The following is a 24,792-nucleotide window of genomic DNA, read 5'->3' on the forward strand; positions in this document are numbered from 1 at the left end:
AAACATCTTGGTAGATCACTAGGTTGTTTTTTATAGGCATTGTAGAATGAGCAACAACCTTTTTGCTGAAGCCATCAATGGCTACAACATGGGTGACCCCAAACATAGCCAGCTTTTCATTTTGGTCCATATGAACCTTTTGTCCCATGTAGTCTGCTTGATATGGTGTGGGGTTGAGATTGCGGGCACCCTAAAAGATAGGAACATTAATTATCACAAATATGAAATCCCATTACTCCTTCTCTGCAATGGTTGCAGGTTTTGTAAATAAAATTCAATCTATTTGTAAATGTAATTACATATATTGTCACAAAAACGCTTAGTTTCTAGTGTTATACAAACTACACATGCATTCTACAAGTTTGATGATGTAAAATATAAAGGCTGAGACAGTAACATAGACTACCTGACGTCTTGCTTCATGGTAAGGCTGATGCAAAGTCCTGAGCACTGATCCAATTCGTGTCTCTGCAGCATGCACTCCTTTCATGGCGAGATACCCCTTCATCATCCTTCTTCCGTATGTAGGTCCCGTCTAAAAAAAAAAAAAAAAAACATGACTTTAACATTCCTAAATTACCCCAGTTGATATATTAATCATGGAAATAGACAATGTTGACCCCCCCCCACACACACACACACACACACACACACACACACACACCACCAACACACACACACACCACCAACGCGCGCGCACGCACACCACCAGCGCGCGCGCGCACACACACACACACACACACACACACACACTAAGGTAACGAAGGGGAGATATAGCAGGTTCCTACCTCAGTTATGGCTTTAGCCACCTCTAACTCCAAATGTGCGTCGGAGAGTCCCATCAAGCTTGAGCCTTTTTCAGCGCAAAATCTCCTCACATTTCTTGCAGAAAATCCTCTCTCGCCCCCACTTTCGTGCGATATGCGTGCAGAGATTTCTGCCTGGGCAAGGCGAACCACAGGTCACTTTGGGCGCTCTTGCCAGAAAACGGCAACTTCCGGTCGTAGAAAATGAAAAAAACTGGCATTTTTTCGTTTCTGACTTCTAGTGATTTTAATTTTTGTTATTATAACTAGACAATGGAAAACAAAAAACAAAGAACATTTTTTAAATTTACTCCATCCCTTTCTGACCTTGACAAAGAAAAACGCCTTGTAATTCAATTTTAATTTTAGTATTTTAAAACGAAAATCAAACCCACTAATTTTTTGTTTTTTAATATCCGTTTGTGAATTGAAAATCGAATGACCAAAACATACACGGACCCATCTTGTAGGGTACCTATTCATCTACAAGAAGAGGTAAAAGATCATATCAAGCAGATGCAAGAGAGTGGCATCGTCCAACCATCCTGCAGTCCCTGGGCAGCTCCTGTAGTGCCGGTGAGGAAAAAGGATGGGGGGTTACGATTTTGTGTTGACTATAGAAAATTGAATGAGGTCACTCGAAAAGATGCTTACCCCCTCCCCCGTATTGACGATGCCCTTGATAGCCTGCACAGTGCCCAGTGGTTTTCTACTCTCGACCTTGCCAGCGGGTACTGGCAGGTCGAGATGGACCCACGGGATCGCCCCAAAACTGCTTTTACAACCAGACAAGGTCTATTTGAATTTAATGTACTCCCTTTTGGTTTGTCTAACAGTCCTAGTACCTTTCAAAGACTAATGGACTTGGTTTTGGCAGATTTGCAGTGGACCAGTTGCTTGGTATATTTGGATGACATCATCATTTTTGGGCGGGACTTCACACAACACCTTCAGCGGGTAGGCCAGGTATTGTCTAAATTGTAGATGGCTAACCTGAAGGTGAAACCTTTGAAATGTAACCTTTTTGCTACTGAAGTTCAATACCTTGGACATGTTATTTCAGCTGCAGGGGTGATGGCGTACCATGGTAAGATAGAAGCTGTGCGAACCTGGCCTACTCCCAAAAATCAGACTGAGTTACGCAGCTTTCTGGGGTTAGAGTCATATTACAGGCGATTTGTCAAGGGGTTTTCAGAGTGGGCTAGGCCATTGCACCGGTTGACGGAGAAGGGCAGAAGGTTCCATTGGGATGAAAGCTGCCAGAAGGCATTTGATAGATTCAAAGTTTGTCTGACATCTGCACCTGTCCTGGCATACCCTGATCCCCAGCGAAGCTTTATTTTAGACACAGATGCGAGTGAAGTCGGCATAGGGGCTGTCTTGTCACAAGAGGTGGATGGCCTTGAAAGGGTGGTGGCTTATGCAAGTAGAGCCTTGACTAAACAGGAGCGGAAGTATGCCACCACTAAGAAAGAACTTCTGAGTGTAGTAACATTTACGAAATACTTCAAGCACTTTCTGCTTGGTAGAGAGTTTCTCCTGAGAACAGACCACAACTCTCTACGGTGGCTGCATAATTTCCGAGATTTAGAGGGGCAGCTTGCACGGTGGCTTGAACAGCTGGCGGCATTTCAGTACAAAATCATTCACCGGCCTGGTAAAGCTCATACTAATGCTGATGCATTGTCAAGACTTCCCGCTTACATAGGAGATCAGTTGGACCTTCCAGAGGAAGTAGCAGGAACACCACCCTCACCTCAAGTCTGTGCTCTAGAACAGTGTGACAGCCAGGAGGTAGAGCAGAGTGGGGGAGCTTCCACCCAGCCAGTTGAAATAGTGCAGCATTCCCTGGTAGAGGATGACCTGATAATAAGAGCCCAACATAATGACCCAGATGTAAAAATCTTGATTCAATTGAAAAGCCAGTCAGCAGAACGGGGTGTGTGGAATACTTATCCTTCTCTGAAAAAGTATGGCCGTGTTTGGGACCAGCTACAGGTACAGGGACAGCGGCTGGTCAGGGTGTTGTCCCCGAAATTGGGGTTGTCGGCAAAGACCCAGATAGTATTGCCCCAGTCCTTAGTGCCTATGGTGCTCAGTCAGCTACATAATGCTAACACTGCTGCTCATTTGGGTGTACAAAAACTGCAAGGGAAGGTTAGGGAGCGGTTCTACTGGCCAGTATGGTTTACAGAGGTGAAACAGTGGTGCCAAGAATGTGCGGAGTGTGGCACACAAAAAGAAGTGGGACCAACACCTCGGGCACCCCTTGTCCCCTCAGTTACTTCTCGCCCTTATGAAAGGATTGCTGTTGACATCTTGGGCCCTTTACCCCAAACAAGACGGGAGAATAAGTACATCATGGTGGTGGGAGATTATTTCTCAAAGTGGACAGAAGCTTATGCGATCCCTAACCAAGAGTCAGAGACATTAGCCCAGGTGCTGTTAAATGAATGGGTTTGTCGCTATGGCACTCCCAGAAGCTTGCACTCTGACCAGGGTCGGAGCTTTGAGGCTAAATTGTTCCAACAACTCTGCCAGCTGTTGAACATCAATAAGACTAGGACAACACCTTACCATCCCCAATCGGATGGCATGGTTGAAAGATTCAACCGTACCCTCCTGTCTATGCTGGTCTTTTATGTGGATGAGAACCAGCAGAATTGGGATGCCCTCCTCCCATTTGTGATGATGGCTTACAGAAGTAGTGTACTGGTTTCACTCCCTATCGAGTACTGTTTGGTCAAGAAATGGTACTGCCAATTGATGTGATGTTAAATCTAGAGGGAAATGACAAGTTCTCGTCTGTTAACGCTTATGTGGAGAGAATAACTGAGAGCTTAGCCACTGTAGTTGAAGCTGTCAGAAAATCAGTCCCTAGCCCTATCAGGCTAGGGCTTCAGAAAACCAGAAGTCTAATTTTGATTTTAAAGCACAATATCAGTTCTACTCTGAGGGGGAACTAGTTTGGCTAAAGAATAAGGCACAAAGGGGGTGAGCCCGAAATTGCAGAGGCGGTTTAAAGGCCCGTATAGAATTGTGGAAAGGGTCTCTGAGGTGCTCTATCGGATACAACTTGAAGGGGGGGTTTCTGACAGCGTGGTGCATTTCAATTGACTGAAATCATGCGCATCTCCTCCCTTTCTGGAGGCGAGGGGCCAACCAGCTGACGTGGTGGCAGAACAGGCTACCACTAGCCCATTACGACCCCGGAATGGAGCGGGCTGGGTTTTCCGGCGCTCTCTTGGGCCGGCTGCCGGGGTGGCTCCTCGGCTTGCGTCCACTGCCAGGGCGCCTCGTCGGCCTGCTGCGTCTGCTGCCGGGGCTGCTCTCTGGCCTGCTGCATCTGCTGCCAGGGGGCCTCTCTGGCCTGTTGCGTCTGCTACCAGGGTGCCTCTCCGGCCTTCTGGCGGCGCTCCCCTCCTGCCTGCTCACGGGGTGCCTCTCCTGTCTGCCGCCGGTGCTTCGCTTCTGCCGGCTGCCGGGATGCCTTCCCTGCCTGCGGCCGGTGCTACCCTTCTGCCGGCTGTCAGCGCGCCCCTCCTGTCTTCGGCTGGGCTTCTCCAGCCTGCTGTGTCAGCAGACAGGGCAGTTCAGCTGCCTGCTTCACCTCTCCAACCTGTGGGCTCTTCCTCATCTACTGGGGGGCCGTCTCTACAGCCAGGGCCAGCTGGTGATGGGCGTTGTGTGTCGCCTGCCGGCGGAGGCCCGGGTCGACCGGAGCGCATTCGGAGACCCCCTGTTTGGTCAAGGGATTATATCCTGTCTTCATCGGGCCTCGGGGACGAGTCTATTTCTTTGGAGAGGGAGTAGTGTGGAGAAATTGGGGAAGTGACTGACAGCACCCATAGCGCAGCTGGTGGCGATCAGTAATGAGAAACAATGACTGCGTGCAAACACCTGAGCCTAATGAACTGATGGTCTTAAAATGGGGAAGGGGATGGTTGTTCGCAAGCTAGTTTTTGTCGCTCGAGACTGGAAGCACGCCGGAGAGAGCCGCTGGGTTCACTCGGACTTCGGGGACTGAGGGTGGGGATCGCTCGTGGTCGGTTAGTACCACCGGCGCTGAAGATACCGGGGAACCGCTTATTAGACAGGCCCGGAGAAAGACAGCGGGGCTTTGGACGTAGCCAGAATCCAGTGTAGGGGAACGCCAGCGAGCTACCCGGAATGTGTAAGTGACCCAGAGACATTGGGACCTGCTTTTCAGTGAGACGACGGGGTCTCACTGAACCCGGACAGGGAAGTCCGCTTTTTATTATTTGATACGATTCGGGGGGGGGTTGTGTGTGTGCGTGCCTGTGTGTATTTTGTTGGACTACCGTTCGGCTACGGCCGCCACAGCTTTTTGTATTCCTTTTAGTGTCTGACTTTTATCACGTGTGTATATGAAAAAGTGTGACCTGTTTTCCAAGTAACTTGTAGTGGTGTTTATTACTGGAGAAGTGTGGCAATGACATTTATTATTGCAGTGTTGATGACTATTGATGACTTGATGAAATATAGCCTGCTGTGACCGATTACCTATTCACGTGTGCTTTTACTTAATTAATCAGACCTATTGTGGTTATTTAAAGGTGTGTGTTGCTGGTTTGCCAACGTGGATCCATTTTATGACTTGTCAGATAAATAAAGAACATTATTATTTCCTTCAGATTGCCTGCGTTCTATGGTGCTTTGACCGGACCTGACCGGGTTAATTAAAGGTGGTGGCAGCAATATTCGCGGGTCACCGTGGGTAGAGTAACTGCATCACTAGGCGCTAAACTTTATTACATTATTAAAAGGCAATTACTAAATATAAATATAAATAATATAATATCTGGATCTTGGACCAAATTACAGACAATAGAAAATGGCACTAACAGAGCATTATGCTTGGACTACTTTAAAAACTATGTGTATTAGCATTTGTGGGCTGGTTTTGTGGAATGTCTTGACGAAATGATGAAACAAAGTATGAATATAAAGCATTTAAATTTTTTCTTACAAAGATATATCTTTGAAAAGTATATAAATGAGGAAGGATAGTAAATTGCACAGATGTTAATGCCAATTGTTGTTTTTTTCTTAATAGCTTGATTGGAGTATTTTTTGTACTGTCCATTTAGTTTACTTTATTGGATTTTGCATTTGTTAATGGTGAAGAATGGGAGTACTTGACAAGCCAAGGTTTCTTCCTATCCCTTTTCAAATGAGTCTAATGTGTATCATGTTAAAATTGGCTTTTTTTATTTTATAGATATCATTTTCCTTTTGTTTATTTTCTTTATTATTTATATAGTTTGAAATAAAGAAACAAACATGAATTAATGTTCTTGCCTGTCACACTTGCAGCCTTGCTACAGTTGCTTAGTTACTAAAATTACACTGAGATGTAAAGTTTACCCTGAATTATAAAGCTAAATTTATTAACAGCCTCACACCAAATGGCACAAGATGCAGTAGGTTGCTGCTCTGTCAGCCACCTGACGCTTCTCCACTGTCCACACATGTCCACAAAGCAATGAGTCCACAAAGCAATGAGTGATGTCACGATGACTACGTCCACTTATTCATCTCTTTGATCCAGTCACATTCTGCAGTAAGTTCGGTGGCTTAGACTTTCATGGTGAAGTGACCAAGTAATTGCACCCAATGAAATGCCATTTTAACAAATATGGAAAATGGTTTACATGGATTGTTACTGAGGCACAAAGGCTAGCTACTGAGGCAGGACAGAGATGTGTTTCCAAAAGTAAAAAGAAATGATGACTTTTAAATATTTACTTTTCGTTACAGCAGATGCTGTAACGAAAAGTAATGTTTACCAAGGGCAAACCACCAAACCAACGGGGGCAATAAAAGTAGTACTTCATTACATGAGTATTAAAAAAGGGCCTTAATCCTTGTCTCAAAACATCAACATCCTAATTGCCAGTCCAAAAGTAAATATGAAAAAGATTGAAGGAACTGAGGACACAGTGGAGAGGCAGTCTATGTCGAGGAGTGCTATCACATACTCACCTCCAAAGTGAAGAAAACAGACTGAGCAGCAGGTTCAACACAACTCAAGGCCCACCCTACTGCCGTTCTGGCTCCATCTGGCTTCCATAACTCAAGTTAAACTTTAATACCCTGCTTTATGCTCTATTTTACTCAAAATGACCATCTTTTATCATGCTCTATTGAAGAAGACTTGAAATGTGTGATTGAGACCATAAAACCATGTTTACTGAGATAATATATCATGTGATAAGTAGGGTTATTTTCTCAGAATTCTATGCAAAACTTTATTGCTACCAGGAATCGCCCCTATGGCAAATCGAGAATGCAAGTTTAAGGCACTTGAGGTTTGACTTTACTTTTCAGAACCGGTTGCTGTCCGATTACTAAAGCAGTTTGCTCATTTCCTTTAGTTCAGCCTGAACCACCACAAACAGCATCCCTTTGACAAAGAACGAGACACGTTTCTCTGTAAATATTGACATTTATTTAAGTATACAATTTCTCCTTGCCCCTCCCCTCCCAACCCTTTTCACAGGTTTGCCATCAGTATTTCGGCTTCTCGATGCAGCATTAAGCCTTGCTGAGGATGGCAACAACTGTTAATACATGTCAATTATATGATTTATTTTCCTCCATTTACACACGGAGGATCACAGGCATCAGCAAACCCACAAGCTGCTTGCAAATGCCACATTTGGTTCATTATTATCTGCCATTTTTTAAATTGTTATTCTCCATGATGAGGCATTTACAGTCACATTGCATACAATTATAGTTTGTTAATTGGAAGAGGATGAATACTGACTGGAGTACTGCTGTTCCCTCCTGCAGGAAATATAACGGAATGATGTCAAAACAAAAACAATCAAACAGACATGAAGAACAAAACTTCTATCATTTCACAAATGCTCAAGTGTGCACAAGTTAATGTGTGTAGACATATTTTTGTTTTAAGCCAAAGAAAGAGAAACATTGTCAGTCATGTTTGCAGTCCCATTTGGACAAAGTCACCAAGTTGCAAAACTGCTTTAAAGTGTCCATCATCACTGGAAGCTGCTTGAAACAAAAAATGACTCCATAAATGCACACCTGAAAAAACACTGAACTATCGTCTAAACTGTGTGCTTTAACTTCCACGAGGAAGTTAAAGCACACAATCCACGAGGCGACTGAGCCGTCACATTTTAGTCAAAGGATTTATGAAAAAATAACGCAACTAAACTACAATTTATTAGGAAACTCGCAGGTACAAAAAAGAAGAGCAGTAAGAAAATAGTGTTATCTCGGATTCAACCCGACTGCTGTCAAACAGTAAGAGGATCCTGCCTTTTTGGTCACACGTACGTATCCCTACGAGGAATCAAAACACCAAGAAATGAACACACAACAAAACATTGTGTTTTTTATGACTGATTCTTGATAATGAGGCCACCGGCTGTGTCTCCACATTGTACTAATGGCGGTCTTAAGTGCTTTCTAATGAAATTGTTTAACGATGAGGACGATGACAAAGACAAACTTTACAGATTTTAACAGATGAGGTATTGCACAGATTCATTATAATAATCATAAAAAACAAGCAAAATGGCAAAAAAATAAATATACAGCCAATTCATACAACATTTACATTACAATTTTAGTCAGATGCTGGAAGATTTTTCAAAAAATATTTTAGTGTCAAGGGCGGGAGCAGAACGGGAAGGGGAAGGAGAGACATCATCACTAGTCTTCCCACTCGTCGTCATCTTCAAAGTCTTCGTCTTCATCGTCATCCTCGTCTTCGTCTGGGAAAAGTAAACACAACAGCCACATTTAACGAGCGTGGATATCCTGAGAATACAAGTATTTTCTTTACTACGAGGAATACATGTGGACAAAAGTGGTACTGTTTCCAAGCACCAGGCATTCTTCACCGGTGGAATCTGTGTTGAAAGTGGGTTGCCATTTTTATTCTAATAGGACCGGTCCAGTTCCCAGTCCCACCACTGGTCTGTAATAGGTCTGTAGTCTCATTGGGTCCCACCACTGGTCTGTAACAGGTCTGTAGTCTCAGTGGGTCCCACCACTGGTCTGTAATACATCTGTAGTCTCAGTGGGTCCCACCACTGGTCTGTAACAGGTCTGTCATCTCAGTGGGTCCCACCACTGGTCTGTAGTCTCAGTGGGTGCTGCCCCCTATAGGCGGGTTGAAGACATGAGGAACTAGTGTTGTGGTCTCACCCCCTCTAACCAAAGAGCCTCCGATGATGCAACATGAGGATATTTGTGTCATTGGAGGGTCTTTTTCAGAACAGAAACACGGAGATCTCCGTCTCTGGGAAATGATGATGACCATCAAACACACTACGAGGTTTCTAACCATACAAAGCTTCATGCAAATAGTGAAACATCCCATTAAGGAAAAGGGTGTTCACACATCCACTCCAAGAGAACCCAGACCCCTTCAAGGGTGTTTATAGTACTCTTTAAACAAACCAGTCCAGACAGAAAAGGAACTCAGTCATTTGTGTTCATATTGTTAGTTAATTTGAAAGAGGATTCAGTTCCGTTTCTAGTCCACCTCAGCTCTGATGGGGCCTCAGTCCTGTTCCTGTTCCCACTACAGTTCTTACAGTACCTTCATCACTCTGCTGGTCGCTGCTTTCCCCTGCATTGATGTAGTGTTTAGTGTCGCTTCCACTCAGAAAGAACTCTGAGTTTTTTCTCATTCATTCCCTCTAAAATATCTATTTAATATTCATGTCAAACATCTCCTTCAAACAACTGGGTTTATCTTCGCCACAAACTTCATTTTACAAGATTAAATTCGAACACATCATGATACCGTAAAAATTTACCCAATGCTATTTGTTACTGAATAGAGCCTGAATTTAACAGACATTGAAGACTATGAATCATTGTGTCACACTTACAGCAGCATAGTGTCATCGCATAAAACACTGATTGTGCAAGGTCTGCAAAAGCTTGCGAAGACCGACAGTCTATTCTATACTGATGTGTTGACTGACGGTGCTCATGTTCTCAGAGCGTTGGTTGACAGTGGATCCATGGCATGCACCATCAGTGAGGCAGCTGACGCAAAACTGTCCCAGTCTATCCCGAACAGTGGAAGAAAATCAGCTGAGGAATTTGTCATTGTTGGCTGTGGAGGCCACCTTGTCACACCTTCTGCCATGTATGACCTCGCTACAACGGTTTATGGCTATAAAGTGATCATTCCTGTTCTAGTTGTACCCGGACAGACTGATGAGATGATTCTCGGCAGCAACAGACGAGAGAAACCATGCTAGGCCAAGACACACATCTCCTCTGAACGGTGCTCAGAGTGACAAAATACCCCATTTATTCTCCCTGCTGTCTGACTCAGATCGATGCGAAAGTGGGGCTATGCCAAACAAGATCGGCACTGCTAAACTCAGAAGGTCGGTCACTCTACAGCCGACGCTTGAACATTTGGTGTGGGCTAAGCTACCTACGTCTGATATCTCTGTAGTGGGGAGAGCAGTCGTCATCGAACCTACTCGGTCCAAGGCCAGACCTGCACAAATTATGGTGGAGAGAGTCATCACTTCCATAGGGGGGGATGGCTGGGTTCCAGTCAAGATAGTGAATCCCACTGATAAGTCACTAACCCTTAAAAGGAATGCAAAAGTTGCAGATGTTTCCCTTTGTCTCTCTGTGCAGGACTTACCTGAACCTGATCACGTCCAGTCCAGTGTACAGTACACGCAGTGGCGGTCGCCTACACCCAGGTCGGAAGAGGAGATATCACGCTTCTTAAGTGACGTGGGTCTGCAGGATTTAGACCTCTCATCTTGTGATGTCTCCCTCGAGTGGAAAAATAAACTGCTACAGATCATCGAGCGGTATGAGTCTGTATTCTCGAGACACAAAGTGTACTGTGGTGAGGCGAAAGATTTTGTCCACAGAATACGCCTGGTGGATGATAAGCCCTTCAGGTCACCATACAGGCGGGTTCCGCCTTGCCACTATGACAAGCTTCGGACTACCCTGAATTAGATGGAAGAACAGGGAATAATTCGCAAATCTCAGAGCGAGTACTCATCCCCTCTTGTCCAGGTTGTGAAGCCAAACAGTGATCTCCGCATCTGCAATGACTTCAGGTGGTTGAATGCGAGAACAGTGAAGGATGTGCATCCGTTGCCTCATCAGACAGACGCCCACGCAGCACTTGGTGGCAATGTGTTCTTCTCAACGATGGACCTCACGTCTGGTTTCTACAATGTCAGGCTGCATGAGGATGATAAGAAATACACAGCTTTCTCCTCCCCATTTGGTCTTCATGAATATAACAGGATGCCCCAGGGCCTGACAAACAGTCCTCAGTGCATGAAAAGTGGGATTTTCGTCAGTTAGCGGCCCTGTAAATTCCCGTGGAAGTTCAGGTTTACGACTGCAAACGGCAATTTGCAGGAAACACCGAAAACTGACGTAAATTGCCGGAAATTGACGTGGGCCTTGCTTGGCAGTTGTCCCCCCATTACCCCCCTCCCCGTAATCCTAGGGGAGGCTTTAACATGTAAATGAAAATGCTGTGAGCTATACAAATGCAAATCAGGGTAGCAGGGGGAGTTTTCCCCCAGGCGACATTTTTCTGAAAGGTGTTAACTTCATTTCATCTTCATTCAAAGATATAACTTCATTTCATCTTCATTCAAAGATACACAAAACAATTTGCTTCAACAATTACTTTTAATCAGGCTTTGCCACAAAGGTAAAATGTACATTCATGCAAACAACATCACAGTCTCCTAGAGCTCAACCACTGTGCATAGTGGCATGACCACACATCTCCCAGCAATGCGCTCAACAGGCAGAAATTATGCTGGGTATGACGTGTCTGTTCCCTGCAAGCTCCACACTTCTATTGGCTTTCCATAAAAATGTCTGTCCGGATGGGGATGAAGCCAGGAAACTTGCGCAATAACATGTTTAAATGCAGTACCTTTTGACACAACATTAACAACTATAAACTGCTTTATAATGGCTGGTTGTAGTTCTGCTAGAGGGTCAAGGATGGGTTCATAGATCATAGATCTCGGCTGTGTTAGAAATGCCATACTAACGTCCTACTCGTACTTAATTGTGACGTAAATTTGAGTACGTAGTGCGTTCACATACAATAGTATGTGAATTTGTGTACGCGAGAAATGCCCGGATGTATACTGCATTGGCAAGAATTTCAGAGTATACAGCGGACCTTGCTAAATCTACTCAACTTCCCAAAATGCATTGCGGCTCATCTGACTTCACAAGTTTTGGATAATGGCGGACGACTGCGGTGATTCTGGCGAGGAGCCCGACACAAACCGCGTACACATGTAAGTATACTGTAGCATGATTCTTATGTTTCCAGCTGACTTTTAAATCGTATTGATAATGAACGTTACTTTATTGTTGTTGGCATTGTACGTTAACGTTACGAATCGAAGGTCCTGCTAGCCGGCTAGCCTACTGACGGTAATTTACTATAGAGGTTAGCGAGCGCAAGCGAAGCGGAAAATGTGCCGTTTTTACCGACGTTAACTAATAATATAGTGCTTATGTTAAACCGTGGTTATATATTTACTAACGGTGATTAATAACGCCGTGCACCGTTGTCCGTTAAAGAGACGGATGCAGACACCGGGCGCCTCATTCAGTGGGGGGAACGAGGAGGAGACGTTCACGTTCACCGGCAGGAGGGATGCTGCTCTGAGAGGCTTCACTTAAGAAAATGTGGTTTAAATGTTATAATTCTTATATCCAGGACTGCTGGAGACTCTCAGGATGTCCCAGGACTGCTGGAGACTCTCAGGATGATTGCGGTAAGAATATGTTCGGTGACTGCTAGCTAAGCTAAAATTAGCAAAGCAAGCCCAAGCTAAAAGTAGCTTAAAAGCTAATAGTCCAAGCTAAAAGTAGCATAGTAGCCTTGTAAAAGAACAAGAGAGAGGAACCAGTGTAACGTTAAGTTGCTTTGTTAAGTGTATGTTGTTGGTCTTTTACAGGAAGCAGTACGCCGTCTTCACAACTCGGAGACGAATTGTAGGCGCTACGAACCGGAGCAAGGGTACGATTTAAAGAATATGCTTTCATTCTGCTGTATAAGGAAATAGATGCGTTAACAGTAGATACCGATCTTAACTGTTCATTTTGTTTTCACAGACGAACCTCGCCTCATAACGAAGCTGTGACCTCTTACTTGCTCGGAGCTTTGTCCGCAAGTCCGGATTTCTATGACGCTGATAGTGACGCCATTGTGTGTAAGTAACTTTTACTGTTTTCTTCTTCCTTGTTTTAATTTTACTGTGACTTAAGTTTTCTTATTCATATCACTCATTTAATTGTTTTCCAGCTGCCTGTTAGACATACTATGAAACGGTACGCAGGAGCTTCAGACACACACAGCCTGATCTCGCATCGCAGGCGGAAGCTGTGAAGAGGTCAGCTCGGAGTCGTTCCAGGAGAAAGAGGGTAAGACTTATTAGATTTATTAGATCCGTTTTTGGTCAATGTGACCAAACCTACCTAAACCTATTTTTCAGGTGCATTAATAGATGTGTTGTGTCCATGCGCAGTGCATCGCGCAGTACTGATTGTCTTTATTGATTGTTTTACAGCTGCTGGAAGCGAGACGGAGTGTGCTTGCTGGCGATGAGGTGGACCGTTGGAAGTCCGCCACCACAGACATGATGTCTGATGAGGAGGACGGCGTCGTTGGCGGGGTGTCTGGATGGATTGTGCGACCTCCATCCTCTCGTAGCCAGGAGCTCACCGAGCTCTGTGCGACTCTACAGTCGCGATTAGAGAAGACTCCCAAGTACAGGGCCACGCACCGCAGGCGGCTGTAAAATTGACCAAATTCGGACAGAATGTCGCCAGTTCATTTGTTTGTTGTGTGGGCAAATTTGTACAGTTGTGTGTTGTGTTGTCAATAAAGCTCTTTCTTTGAATACTTCCTCCTGGCAATTTTTCCTTTCCTCAATGAATTCATTCATATTTATATTTATAAATATATAAATAAATAAAAATAAATATGTGTGTATATATATATAAATATACATATATATGAACATATATGTATATATATATGTGTGTATATATATGTATATATATATGTATATATATATAGTGATAGATCTGCTAACCAATCACTAGTGATTATTCTTGTTTAAAAGACCCAGTGTGACCAATAGTAACACATCTGCCAACGGGGGTGGGGTTTACTTTTATAATGACTCATCAGGTTGACCAATAGTGACAGATCTGCAAACGTGGGTTGGCTTTACATTTATAATGACCAGATCTGCCAACCAATCACGAGCGATTATACTTGTTTAAAACTAGTGGTTTCATCCAATCCTGAGTGAGGATATTCAAGCCATCTCTGGCCAGGCGCGGTTTCGCTGCTATTCATATGCTAATTAGAGCCTTCGCTGTGGTTCGTTTCCGACAATTTTCAGCACAGACGAACGCGGCGTTCGCAGCCTGTAAATTGTCGTTAACTCCCGAAAATTAGGGAGATTTTCGGGCGTTTACAGGGACGAAAATCCGACTTTTCATGCAGTGCCTGCCACGTTCATGCGGATGATGATGTCCATCTTTGGCGATGAAAACTTCACAAGCTTTTATGCTACCTGGATGATCTGATGGTCTATGCTCCATCCGAACAGGTTGCACTTGAGCGTTTGCAGATGGTTTTCATGCGCCTCGCCGCCAACAACTTGAAGCTCTCACCAAAGAAGTGTCACTTCCTCCGCCGATCGGTGAAGTTTCTGGGACACATCATATGTGGAGATGGTGTTAAGACAGACCCGGGTAAAGTGCAGGCTGTGAATGATGTGCAGGAAGCTGACCTGATGGAGTGTGATGGAAAAACTCCATGTGCTAAGAAAATCAGATCTTTCTTAGGATGGTCCTCTACTACCACCATTTTATTGAGGGATGTTCTACTAAAGCTAAGCCGCTGTTCAACCTTGTAGCTGAGCCCGCCGCACCACACAAAAGAGGGAGAGGCCCTAAACCACGACTCAAAAGAGGCCACCTGAGACTGTCTCCAACTGACTGGAATGACGAGTGCAGAGAAGCATTAGAAACTTTGAAGAAGGAGCTTGTGCACAGTGTCACATTGGCCCATCCAGATTTTGATGCACCATTCATCCTCGCTGTCGACGCCTCCTTTGACGGCTTGGGGGCTGTCCTTTCTCAACTGCCCCTTGATGGAAAGTTTGCCAGGCCGGTGGCATTCGCCAGCAAGACGCTTTCACACTCCCAGTTGAACTATCCAGCACATCGGCTGGAGTTTCTTGCTCTTAAATGGGCAATCTGCGACAAGTTTAGCCATTGGCTAAAAGGGCGGCCTTTCACAGTCTGGACAGATAATAATCCATTGACATACATTTTGACTAAGCCCAAGTTAGATGCATGTGAGCAAAGGTGGGTTTCAAAGCTCGCTGCATACAGTTTTGACCTGAACTATGTCCCCGGCACAAAGAATGTGGTTGCTGATGCACTCAGCAGGGAGCCATTTGTCCAGTCCTGTATAAGCCACCGCCTTGTGACTGAGCCTTACACCTCTTTACTGAAGCAAATTAGTGAGATGGTGGATAGAACAGTGCAAGATGCGTTCAGGTGTACTACTTACTGCCAGTTGGTTGTTGATCAGTCCGAGGGGGAAGCGGTTGTCACCCCGCCTCCTCCTCAGTGATCCCTCTCATCACAGGATGTCTCAGCCGTGTTGGATGCGCACGACTCTGGCGGAGTCAGCCAAATGAGAGCCACGGGTCCAGTTATTCCCCAGCTTGCTGGTGTTGACCAAACTGCCTCCTTGCCGAGGAGTGAACTGGTTAATCTACAGGAGCAGGATGAGATCTTGGGCAGGGCTCTCTTTTATGTCCAACGTCATCGGAGACATGTGAGAAACTGCTTCCGCTGTGTGGTTGGCAAGACCTCAGAGCCTAATGGCCGAGCTCCCCTTGAAAGCATTTGCACCTCTGAGCCGATGGAGCTAGTCTGTATTGACTTTTTGACTGCTGAACAGAGTGGTAAGAAGTGTGTGGATGTTTTGGTTTTCACAGCGAAGCAGGTTGCCCGTCGTCTCTGGAATGACTTCTTCTGCATATATGGGTTTCCTAAACGCATCCATTCGGACCAAGGAGCCAATGTTGAAAGTCAACTCATTAAGGAGCTCCTGGAGATGGCTGGCATCCAGAAATCGCATACTACCCCTTACCATCCTATGGGGAATGGAGTTGTCGAGCGATACAATAGGACTCTTGGGAACATGGTGAGAGCTCTTCCTCCCCATTCCAAGGCCAGATGGCCACAAATGCTTCAGTTGCTGATTACAGTTACAACTGTACTGAGCACGAAACGACAGGATTTGCACCCTTCTATCTCATGTTTGGGAGGATTCCACGTCTGCCAGTTGATGTTGTGTTCCAGCATGCCCTCCCCAACGGTGCTGTTGTTAACCACTGTGAGTTTGTCTCTCGCCTGAAACATGACCTGTCTGAAGCTGCTTGTGTTGCCCGGCAGAACAGTCGGACAGAACAGTCTCGCCAAGAAAAGAACTACAACCGCAAGGCAAGAGGTTCTCCCCTCACTGTCGGTGACAGAGTCTTGCTTGCAAACCGTGGTGAACGGGGCAAGAGGAAAGTTGCTGACAAATGGGAATCCACAGTTTATGTCGTAGCATCTGTGAAACCTGGAATCCATGTGTACCGCATCAGGGATCCGGTGACATCAAAGGAAAAGGTTGTTCACAGAAACCTCCTGCTCCCTGTGAGCTTTCTCCCGGCTGGTGATGATGATGCATTGGAGTCAAGTTGCTGGTCTGTTGCTGGAAGTGGACAATGTGACCCAGTATTTCCTGTTGACATACAAGACAGTGAGACGAAGACGATTAACTGGCTCCTACAAGTGGATGATGACAGTGATGAAGATGCTGCAGCTAGCCAGCCCGATTGTTCTCATGTCGTGACTGTGAGTGCCCCACCCTCAGAAGCTGAAGTAGTCGTGGTTCCACGTGCCATGAGTGAGATCGTGTGTGCCCCTGATCATTCAGTACATGCCGTATATCTTTGTTGGACACAGGTTCCACTGTACGGTCACATGAGTTTAATAAAGAGCAGAACTTGTGGAAACTGCTGTGGGCTGCTTGTCTCTGTCCGTGATGCTGAAGTGCTTGTCTTTGACACACTGGTTTCCCCATGTGCAGGTCTACATTACACAACGCAGAGAGCAAGAGAGACTGGTAGGAAGTGGACCGTTACACTAGCTCAGTACTGTCGTTTTAAAAGTATATGCACATCGAAACTAAGCTGTAATGGGAGGTTTTTGGCTCATAATGTGGGCATCTGATTTAACAGTAAGGTGCCACGGGGCCTGTTGGCATTGCTTGAATTGACTGTGATGCTAATAGTTTAGCAACTAGCCTACCGGAGGACAATAGGCTAGTTGCTAAATCATTAGCACTAGCTACTTAGACGGTGCCTGTTAGCATGACACATGATGTGAAACTTCTTTGTTTTCCTTTTCAGAATTGGCAAAGACACCCTGACAGATAATCAAACACTTTGATGAGAATGGGCCTGGACTAAATTCACTTAATTCTAGAACTGACTGTACTGTAGGATTTTTTTCCCTCCAATGTTTACATTGTACACTTTAAGCATTTCCATTTCAATAAAGTACCTTCTAATTCTGATCAGTCCAGTAAAGTGCTTAACGAAAATAACACTACATCAACATTACCTACATGATAACTGCTTTTGATAACCATTGTTCAAACCACTACAATACTTTCTGCCCTGCAGGCTAAAGGCGGGTCCACACCGGACCGAAAATCGGCGTCTTTGAGAGAGTCGGCGTCCGTGACATGAGTCTCCTTGGTGTGGTCGCTCGAATCGGCCCACGTCGGCGTTCATTTCAGCCGATTCAAATATGTAATCCGCCATTCGAGACGGCCATATTAAGTAGCCCGACTTCATTTACCGACGCGAGTCGGGCAGTCGGTGCGGTGTGGACCCGCCTTAACAAATACCAGATATCACTGAGTGACATCTGTAGGGGGGAGGGCTTATCTGAATGAGATGCAAATGAGCACCATTGTCTTTCCTTTCTGGCCAGGTGAGGTGAGGTGAGGTGAGATTTGCAAATCTTTCAGGCCAGTTTTTTCAGTGAACGGTTTTCAGAGAAGCATACATTCAAATGGCCACAACTTCGTCAAATATGATCGGATTTCCATGTGTTTCATATCATTGGAAAGCTTAGAAACTAGACATAATATAACTCGTCAGCAGCTTGCTCTGGGTGTCTACACATAAAACGAAGCACCAACAACTCAGTTCATGAACCCGAAGTTTATAACAGAAGACAGTTAAGAACACTCACCAATTCTACCCCTGCCAGCTCCTCGCGAAGGATAGTCCGTAAGTGTCAATTACCGAACGCAATGCAAAACGAGGGAGACCACTGAAGATTTCGCCCAGAATAAAACGAGTATACTTTTAAATTAGTGGCAGTTTGGCCAAATATAAGTTAATAACGGTGGGTAAAAACGTCGGGATAGTTTGTATACACTTCCAGTCAGTTCAAGACAGCAGCCTTATCTGAAGCACATACATGTCACGCGAGATCTCACACGGGAACACGAGAGCTGCGTTCGGTAATCGACACTTACGGACTATCCTTCGCGAGGAGCTGGCAGGGGTAGAATTGGTGAGTGTTCTTAACTGTCTTCTGTTATAAACTTCGGGTTCATGAACTGAGTTGTTGGTGCTTCGTTTTATGTGTAGACACCCAGAGCAAGCTGCTGACGAGGTTTGGCGCTGTTTTGAGCAATGTTAGTGGTTTAAAAATGTGATTTTGAAAGCGTGTGGCTGTTGGCCCCATGCTAACCCACTGTTTGCGATTTTGGACTCTAGCTTCCGCCCGTGCTAGCTCTGAACTGCGTGATGAGCGAAAATTACTTCCTCCACGGCTTAGTTGATATATTTTCATTCAGAAAATAGCTTTATTTTCAATTTCCGCCAAACTTACACTTTAAAGCTGACTAATGAACACCTTTATCTTTACAGTTTAGTAGGTAAATACAATAAAACTGAAAACTGAACTGCAAAAACAACACCGGCAGATGTTGAACTGTTTTTATATTTAGTTTCTGTACAGATTACACTAATAGCATTTCATGTGTCAATAATTGAGCTTTAGAGGTGCTGGAAAGGACAATTTCTTACCGTCGGACAGAGGAATCGATTCATCTACGATATCGTATCGATGTATCTATTTTTATTCCTCCGATCCAACTACATCAATAGGTGCTCGGCAAGTAGTTCTTAAGTGGCCACAAATATCAATATATAATCAATTTGAAACGTAATAATCGATTGTATTGATATTAACCAGGGCTCCATATTGCGACCAATTTGGGCTCACATGCGACCAAAAATCAGTTCAACTTAAAATTGTCCTCGTTTTCCTTGTAACATTCAGCTGGTCTGTTTATGTGTGTAGCGTCATGTTTTTTTGCCCACAGCATAAAGAGAAGAATCACCACAGTCTGAGCCAATCAGAGGCAGAGTAGGGATGGCCTAGGTCTCTGATTGGCTCTGAACCCGGTCTCTTCTTCGCTGAATGTTTGTGAGGAAAAGTAATCAGACGGAGTTACTTCAAAAATGAAGACAACTGTCGATTGTTTTTTTTTCCTACAGAAAGTTGGTGTGCTCCTAACACCTGTCTCCCCTCATGCCGTAAGACACCGGTCCTGTCTCACCATCTCGTCGCGTAGTTTTAAGAACCAGTTGTTTGATCCGGTCTCCGGTTCGCCGCGGGTGGGTCAACATACATTTACTGGAAAGAGTACGGCCGGAGCCTGGCTAGGAACGCTGCCTTTACTGTCAGAGCGTCGTCAGTCAGAATCGTTAAAAAAGCACCAGAAACACAACCGGTACCGGGACAGGTGGTGGTGTTCTGTTCTTATTTTTCAATATAAAAAAGGGCATATTTTCCAAAAAAGGTGAATTTATTTAAACATTGTTTACTTGTTTTATATCCATAATTATTTTACCCCTGCTGATTCCCTGACAAGTAATATTTCTAGGAATCTTCACCTGCACTGTCCAGTATCCATTAGGGTTTTTTTCACAGTAACACTGGTTGAATTTTTGTCAAAACAAAGTTACTGTATCGATTTAAATTCATTGAATCGCATCATATCGTTCTAGAAAAACAAATATTGTCCTTGGTTTGCAATAAATCCACAACTAAACCCCCTTGTGTTGAATGTTTACATCGTCCTTTCCCTTGCCTTGTGTCCGTCACCAGGCTGTCTCTCTCTAGCTTAACTGCAATCATTTCACTACATTTAGTCGTATTCATCTTCATTCAATTCAATCTTCATACTCATCATTTCCCCCTAAATTCCAGTTGTATCTCCGTTATCTACGTTAGCTTAACAGTTAGCTTAGCAGCTGCAATGGGTTCTCTCCTTCTCTTCCTGTTCTCTCCTGCCAGATGTGTCTAATGTTGAACTTCCTTCTCCGTCACTGTTTTGCGTTGGAGGCGAGGGTTAATGATTTGGAAGCTCGGCTCCACAGCAACACTCCTCCCTTGGCTGCACCCGGAACTAGCCACCTAATGCTCTCTGTAGCTAGTGTAGCTTCTCGTCGCCGTCCCCCGGCAAACCCGAGCAGCCGTGAGTCTGGAAGGAAGTCTGAAGGGACGGTTCATGTTCCCAGATATCCCCCACTCAGTGACACACCGCCAGAGGAGCAAAATCAGATTATCCACAGCTCCATTTTGAAAAACATGAAATTAGAAGTACCAGCGGCCATGGTTAATGTGTCCCCGGTATTTAATTTAATGTGCAGTCATGAGGATTTGTTCCGAAGTGTAAATCGTGCTTGCTTATCAGGCCACCAGGCAAGTGGAGAATACCTGGTGATCATGTCTCCTTTTACATTAGACTGGTTAACTGCTTCTCCTCAGTGTCGGGGTTCTGTACTGATTTGATTGGTCAGGATGAGGAGGTTACAATGATGCACATGCTAGTCATGCTACGTGTACCCTCTGTGCAAAGACCTTGGCATTAAGAATCCTCTTCTTCCTCTGTCTGCCTGTCCACCATGGGGTTCAGAAACTTCAGCCGTTCTGCCCCTCACCTCTGGAACTATGTTCCCCTCTTCATCCACCCCACAGAGTCCCTTCCCCACCTTTACAAACTCCCTCAAAACGCACCTGTTCAGACTGACCTATCCCACTTAACACCACTTTCTCTCTCTATCAAATGTTGTTTTTGAATAATTACATTTTGTTGTTATTATTTTTGCTTGTTTTAACTGTATATGCCTGTTTAATCTGCTGGCTGTATTTTCATATGAACCATACTGAGTAATACAGCTCGTCAGCAGAGTTACCTGAGGAATGGATGGCTTTGCTCCTCTTCTGCATCACTTCCATGAGAGCACCGACGATGCCCGTGGTGGGAGCAGACGTTGGCGGGCCAGACTCTGGATGATCTGGCACCTGGAGGCAGACGAACAGATCCAGTTAGTTACGGGTACAAACAGAAGTTTCTTGGCAAAAATGGCAGGAAAGGAGAGATGTGATAATGGTATCAGACGCTGTCATTGTCTTACAGTCTTGAGCTGGATTCCCTGTCGGATCTGGTCCAGCAGGGCGTCTCGTCCTATGCCGGAGGCCGGCACTCGGTTGTTCAGCTCCACCTTCTTCAGCTGAGTTCCTCCTCTGATCTGCTCCAGCAGTGCAGACTTTCCACCTGGACTTGGCGAATGAGGAGAGTCTTTGCCTCCACTGACCCCGTCACACTCCGGAGAGGGGCCAGGAGGGGGAGGCGGAGGTGGAGGCGGAGGAGGTGGAGCAGGGGCCAAGCCACCACTGCTACCTACTGGAGACTGTTGGGACAATGGGGGAGGTGGAGGGGGTGGCGCTTGGGGGGGGGTAGATGAGTGCCAGGAGCACGGAGGAGGGGACGGTTGGTGGTGGTGATGGGGGTGGGGAGGAGGAGGGGGCTGGTGACCTCCCCTGGTGGGAGGAGGTGGAGGAGGCGGGGCACCCAGAGTTCCTGGTCTGGAGGGAGGCGGAGGGGGAGGCGCTGAGGCGGGGGCTCTAGATGGAGGAGGGGGAGGAGGGGCTCCCCGGCTCCCTCTGGATGGGGGAGGAGGAGGGGGTGGAGCTGAGTTGTGTGGGGGCGGGGGAGGAGGAGGAGGACCACCGCGAGATGGAGGTGGAGGGGGTGCTGCAGAGGAGAGATCAACGACACATGATCAGGTGGTATCAAGACACCTTAAGATGAAATCACACAACAGACACACAGTATAAAAAAGGTGAAACAGAATCAACTTTTGCAGAAACGCAATCTGATATCACAAGGCACTGTCCAACAACATGACCAGCATGGTTATTGCAAACATAATAAGAATGGGGTGAAGTTGACATGGTTTCGGAGTTGAAACCTTGATTTCTCCAAGTTTTTGGGAAATGTTGGAGAACGATTGAGGAAGACGTTTCACATTTTTGATCAACTCAAAATCACCAAAGATGACGATGCTGTGGAGAGCAAAAGGAAATGAATGCCTGACCCAGTGTTTCCCACACATTGGCGAGACTATGGTGCACTATCGCCGTCTCAATAATCGCCCAAAATTATTTTATCAAGGCAAAACTAGTGGCTCTAATGATAGCCCTAAACAGAAGGGCAGCAGCGCTTATTATGAGGGGAAATCCTCGCAGCTGGTTTGGCTCATCAACGTTCTGTTTCCCCCGTCGCCATGGCAAGGCATACTCGCTTATTCCTCGCTTCAATCGCATCGCAGATAGTTAAAATTATTTTATCTCCGTAAACGCCCACATCGCTTCGCCTGTCTTGGCCACATTCCGCTACAACACATTCACATTCCATTGACGGTGGCAACGTATGTGAACGGGGCTTGAGTCAAAACGAAAACACCAAGGAAGGCTGAGGAGTAGTCACCCACTTATATTAATAATAATAATAATAATAATAATAATAATAATAATAATAATAATAATAATAGTCATAATAAACTAATAGTATAAAGGCTCAGCACTGTGTTTTAGTTATTTTTGTTTTCATCTTTTCTTGAATGCTTAAACTCCTCGACCCCATTTAGTATGTCAACATTTGTATCAGTACCAGCAGTTTATAAGAAATTGGTCATATTTTGGTTCTTAAAAGTCACCAAATTGATGCATTAAAATTAAATCTATCCAAATTTTTCTCCCGGGTAGGGCATGCCCCCGGACCCCCCTAGAGGATCGCGAGCCCCCCCACCATAGTCTTCAAAAATCCTGTGGGAAACACTGCCTGACCAGAACCCGTCACTATGGGACCGTCATAACCGTGCAATATGACCCATTTCAAAATTCAATTACTTTTTGTTTTTCGACATAGGAATCTTGAACCACTGCCATTATACAAATTCCTTCAGTAAATAAAAAAAAAAACTCAGCGGGCATTATGGTTATCAATTACTTATTTCCTGAATTATGCACATTTTAAGGTTCTTTTTTAACAGCATTTGTGAATATATCGACATCAAACCACCTCTCATGTGTCTATTAATAGATACTAATTATTATCAATACAATTAATGATATTAATAGGATTATTATTATAATCAAAAATAATGGGGGAATCAGGGAAAGATAACCGAACCTTGACTCATTCTCAATATTAAAGGGCCCTATTATGCTTTTCCATGGTTCTCAAAACTAAAATTGGTCCCTGGGGTGTCAATAGGTCCCCACAGTATCAGAAAAGACCACAATCTCCCTTTTTTTCTTTTTCCATTTGAAAGAAATGCTCTGAACAAACTAACAGCAGAATGTGCACTAAATGATATCAGCAGCGAATTTCCTGTGCAGTATATGGGTTATCTTGGCTCATTAGAACCCGCTCCAGCTGTGTGTCCCGCCCATATAATCCCCAAATACCTTTTAGCTGTCCGTGTGATTTACATACAAAAAAGTAAACCAAAAGGCCAAAATCAAAGAGAGCAAGTTGTGCAGTCCTGCAGCACAATTGCTGATATTTCCTCGCATCGTCGGGGCATCTACGATGGAAATGTGCCCACACGCGTCCATAAATGTTTGTGTGTGTGCTACAAACTTCACTGTCAGGAGCTTTGACAACTTGGGTCGGTACAACTCAGGATATGCCTCTATCCTGAGTCTAAAGGTTGGATCAATACCGACAGTTCGAGAGCTAACCACAGACACTGAAGCGGTAAGTTTCTAAATATTATGTAATATGCCGTGTTACTGTTTACCTGCCGAATTGATTTGTAAAGTAGGCGTTGACGTGTTGCGCTAAAAGCTTACATTGTATTGATATTGAGGACCGTTAACGTTACGTAGTACTGCGTGGGGCTCCTCCAACGTGAAACACCTCAAACCTGTAAAATAACGCCTAGAGATCAGTTTGCTTGGGACCGTTGTGTAGCTTGAATGCGGCAGCAAGATCAGCTGATCAGTGTTTGTTTATACACGCCGATGGAAAGACAACATCAAAAGAACAAACGTTTCTTTTTGCACCGCTAACGAAGGAATTTTACGAGCTATTGGCGCGTCACAGCATCAGTTCTAGTGAAATAGTAACTTCCATCCATCCATCCATTTTCTACCGCTTATCCTGTATTTAGGGTCACGGGGGGGCTGGAGCCGATCCCAGCTATCATTGGGCGAAGGCAGGGTACACCCTGGACAGGACGCCAGTCTATCACAGGGCCAACATGGAGAGACAGACAACCGTTCACACTCACATTCACACCTAAGGGCAATTTAGAGTCACCAATTAACCTATCCCCATCCTGCATGTCTTTTGGAATGTGGGAGGAAGCCGGAGAACCCGGAGAGACCCCACGCTTACACGGGGAGAACATGCAAACTCCACACAGAAGGAACCCCGGCCGACCCGGGAATCGAACCCAGGACCATCTTGCTGTGAGGCGAG

The 24,792-nt window shown here is 45.1% G+C and overlaps 1 protein-coding gene across 2 annotated transcripts in view; it reads right to left on the reverse strand.

The window, feature by feature from the left end:
* Nucleotides 1-7,265: 7,265 nt before the first annotated feature.
* Nucleotides 7,266-24,792, reverse strand: part of LOC311019030 (actin nucleation-promoting factor WASL-like) — a 95,805-nt gene continuing 78,278 nt past the window's right edge. For both annotated transcript variants that reach the window (XM_084018192.1, XM_084018191.1), the window contains 3 exons: nucleotides 21,437-22,056; nucleotides 21,215-21,323; nucleotides 7,266-8,578 (listed from right to left, as the gene is read on the reverse strand). In XM_084018192.1, coding sequence (XP_083874318.1) covers nucleotides 8,517-8,578; nucleotides 21,215-21,323; nucleotides 21,437-22,056 — 791 coding nt within the window. In that variant the 3' untranslated portion in view covers nucleotides 7,266-8,516. The remainder of the gene's footprint in view (nucleotides 8,579-21,214; nucleotides 21,324-21,436; nucleotides 22,057-24,792) is intronic.

The sequence above is a fragment of the Eutrigla gurnardus genome (assembly GCF_963514095.1).
Source record: "Eutrigla gurnardus genome assembly, chromosome: 9".
NCBI lineage: Eukaryota > Metazoa > Chordata > Actinopteri > Perciformes > Triglidae > Eutrigla > Eutrigla gurnardus.